Here is a 1,555-nt window from a genome sequence, read left to right as displayed (position 1 = left end):
AGACAAAAGGAAGGTAAAAGGTTTTTAAATAATTTCTAATTATGCGTCAGAATTAGGCCACCTCCTTATGTATGGTAAATGAATGTAAGGAATTTATGCTTTTCACTAGTTAGCTTGAAGCTTTGGTAACCGTATGTGAACCAGTCTTTTGGATCGCTTTTGAAAAAAACACCAACACGTCGTTTGAGGATAAGCGTTCAAAATTCACGTAGTTTTCTTGTTTGAATCTGTATACCACTCTGCAAAGCGTGATATGAATGCTTTTCTCTTTGTTTTTGAATTTTACCAAAAATCACAGGGCTTCTTTCATATATGTTACCGACTCTTATAAAACATAAATTGTTCTATGGTATCAAGTTATAGATGTTTTTGTACGAGCTATGAATGTATATAAAGTTTTCGATTTTGTTATACTGTCACTAGCACCTTACAAAAGCAAGAATGTTAGGGACATTAAGCCGTATAATTTTTCAACTGATTCTAATAATCCCACGTTCTAGATATGATATTACTATTAATGCGTGAAGAGAAATAAACTAGTAGTTACATTGAGATATCAAACGCGTGTGTGATCTGAAATATTTAGCAAAGGGTGAATATAAATAGGGACTGCCAAAAGATAAGACCATAGTGGAACAAGTATTCTTTTTACACTGTCCGTAGTAAATCTCACTTATGATAAATGAAATTGGATTTATTCTGTGGAATAATAATTATTTTCGTATTTCAATATTCTTCTTCGTTTCAGGGATGTATTAAAAAGGTCAGCGATCTAAGCAAAGCGCACCTCAATGCTATCATAGTTAGCGTGTTTCTGTTCGCATTGGTCCAAATGATTTGTCTAGTATTTGCAGTATGTGTTCTATTGGCTATAAAGCGCGGTGACGATGAATAGAATGACATTACGAAAACGCTTAGTGAAAAAATAAACAGAAAACAACCATTAAAAAATTAAGCGAAAAACCCTAATTTTTCACACTTAGCCGGAAAATATTTACTCATTATTTTTATATACAGTGGAGTTTATATTATGTGAGTAATTTTCGACTTTGTGTTTCATCTCTTTCAATAAACTTTGTACACCTTAATCAATATGAAGTTAGTAAACTTCTGATTGTGCTTTTAACAGGACGATTCAATTATTTTTTGAGTTACGTCTTACAATATATATATATATATAATCTTGAGATAGACTAGGATTAAAAGTACATGTGATTCTTATGTCATGGTTCATTGTTGCAGTTTACTAAGGTCTTCCCCTTCGTGTGAAATGGTAGGTTTTCCACGCCCTTAACGAAACAATATCAGATTCCTCCGAAGTCATAAACTAATGTAATTCACTGACCGTCCATATATTTAGAAAGCTGTGAACTGCCATATATATACAACCAAAAAACTATAAGAATTTAGATCGATATGTATATAGAGACTTGTTGAGGAAATTATCTACCTCTGTGGGGGGTACTGCTATTGTTTTAACAACATCATATTCGGGAGTTATGCATACAGTTACCAAATAAGGAGCGAAAGTTTTCTAGAGCGTCTAGATGATTTA

At 32.6% G+C, this 1,555-nt stretch overlaps 1 protein-coding gene across 1 annotated transcript; it reads left to right on the top strand.

Annotated features, from left to right (window-relative positions):
• Positions 1–682: 682 nt before the first annotated feature.
• On the top strand, positions 683–895 carry Smp_181530 (putative tetraspanin; the record flags this gene model as incomplete). The annotated part of the gene is made up of 1 exon (XM_018797244.1): positions 683–895. The coding sequence occupies one exon, from the start codon at positions 683–685 to the stop codon at positions 893–895; it is 213 nt and encodes a 70-aa protein (XP_018652305.1).
• Between the last annotated feature and the right edge of the window lie 660 nt (positions 896–1,555).

Source organism: Schistosoma mansoni, chromosome 4, assembly GCF_000237925.1.
Source record: "Schistosoma mansoni strain Puerto Rico chromosome 4, complete genome".
Lineage (NCBI taxonomy): Eukaryota > Metazoa > Platyhelminthes > Trematoda > Strigeidida > Schistosomatidae > Schistosoma > Schistosoma mansoni.
This window is presented reverse-complemented; position numbering and strand designations above follow the sequence as displayed.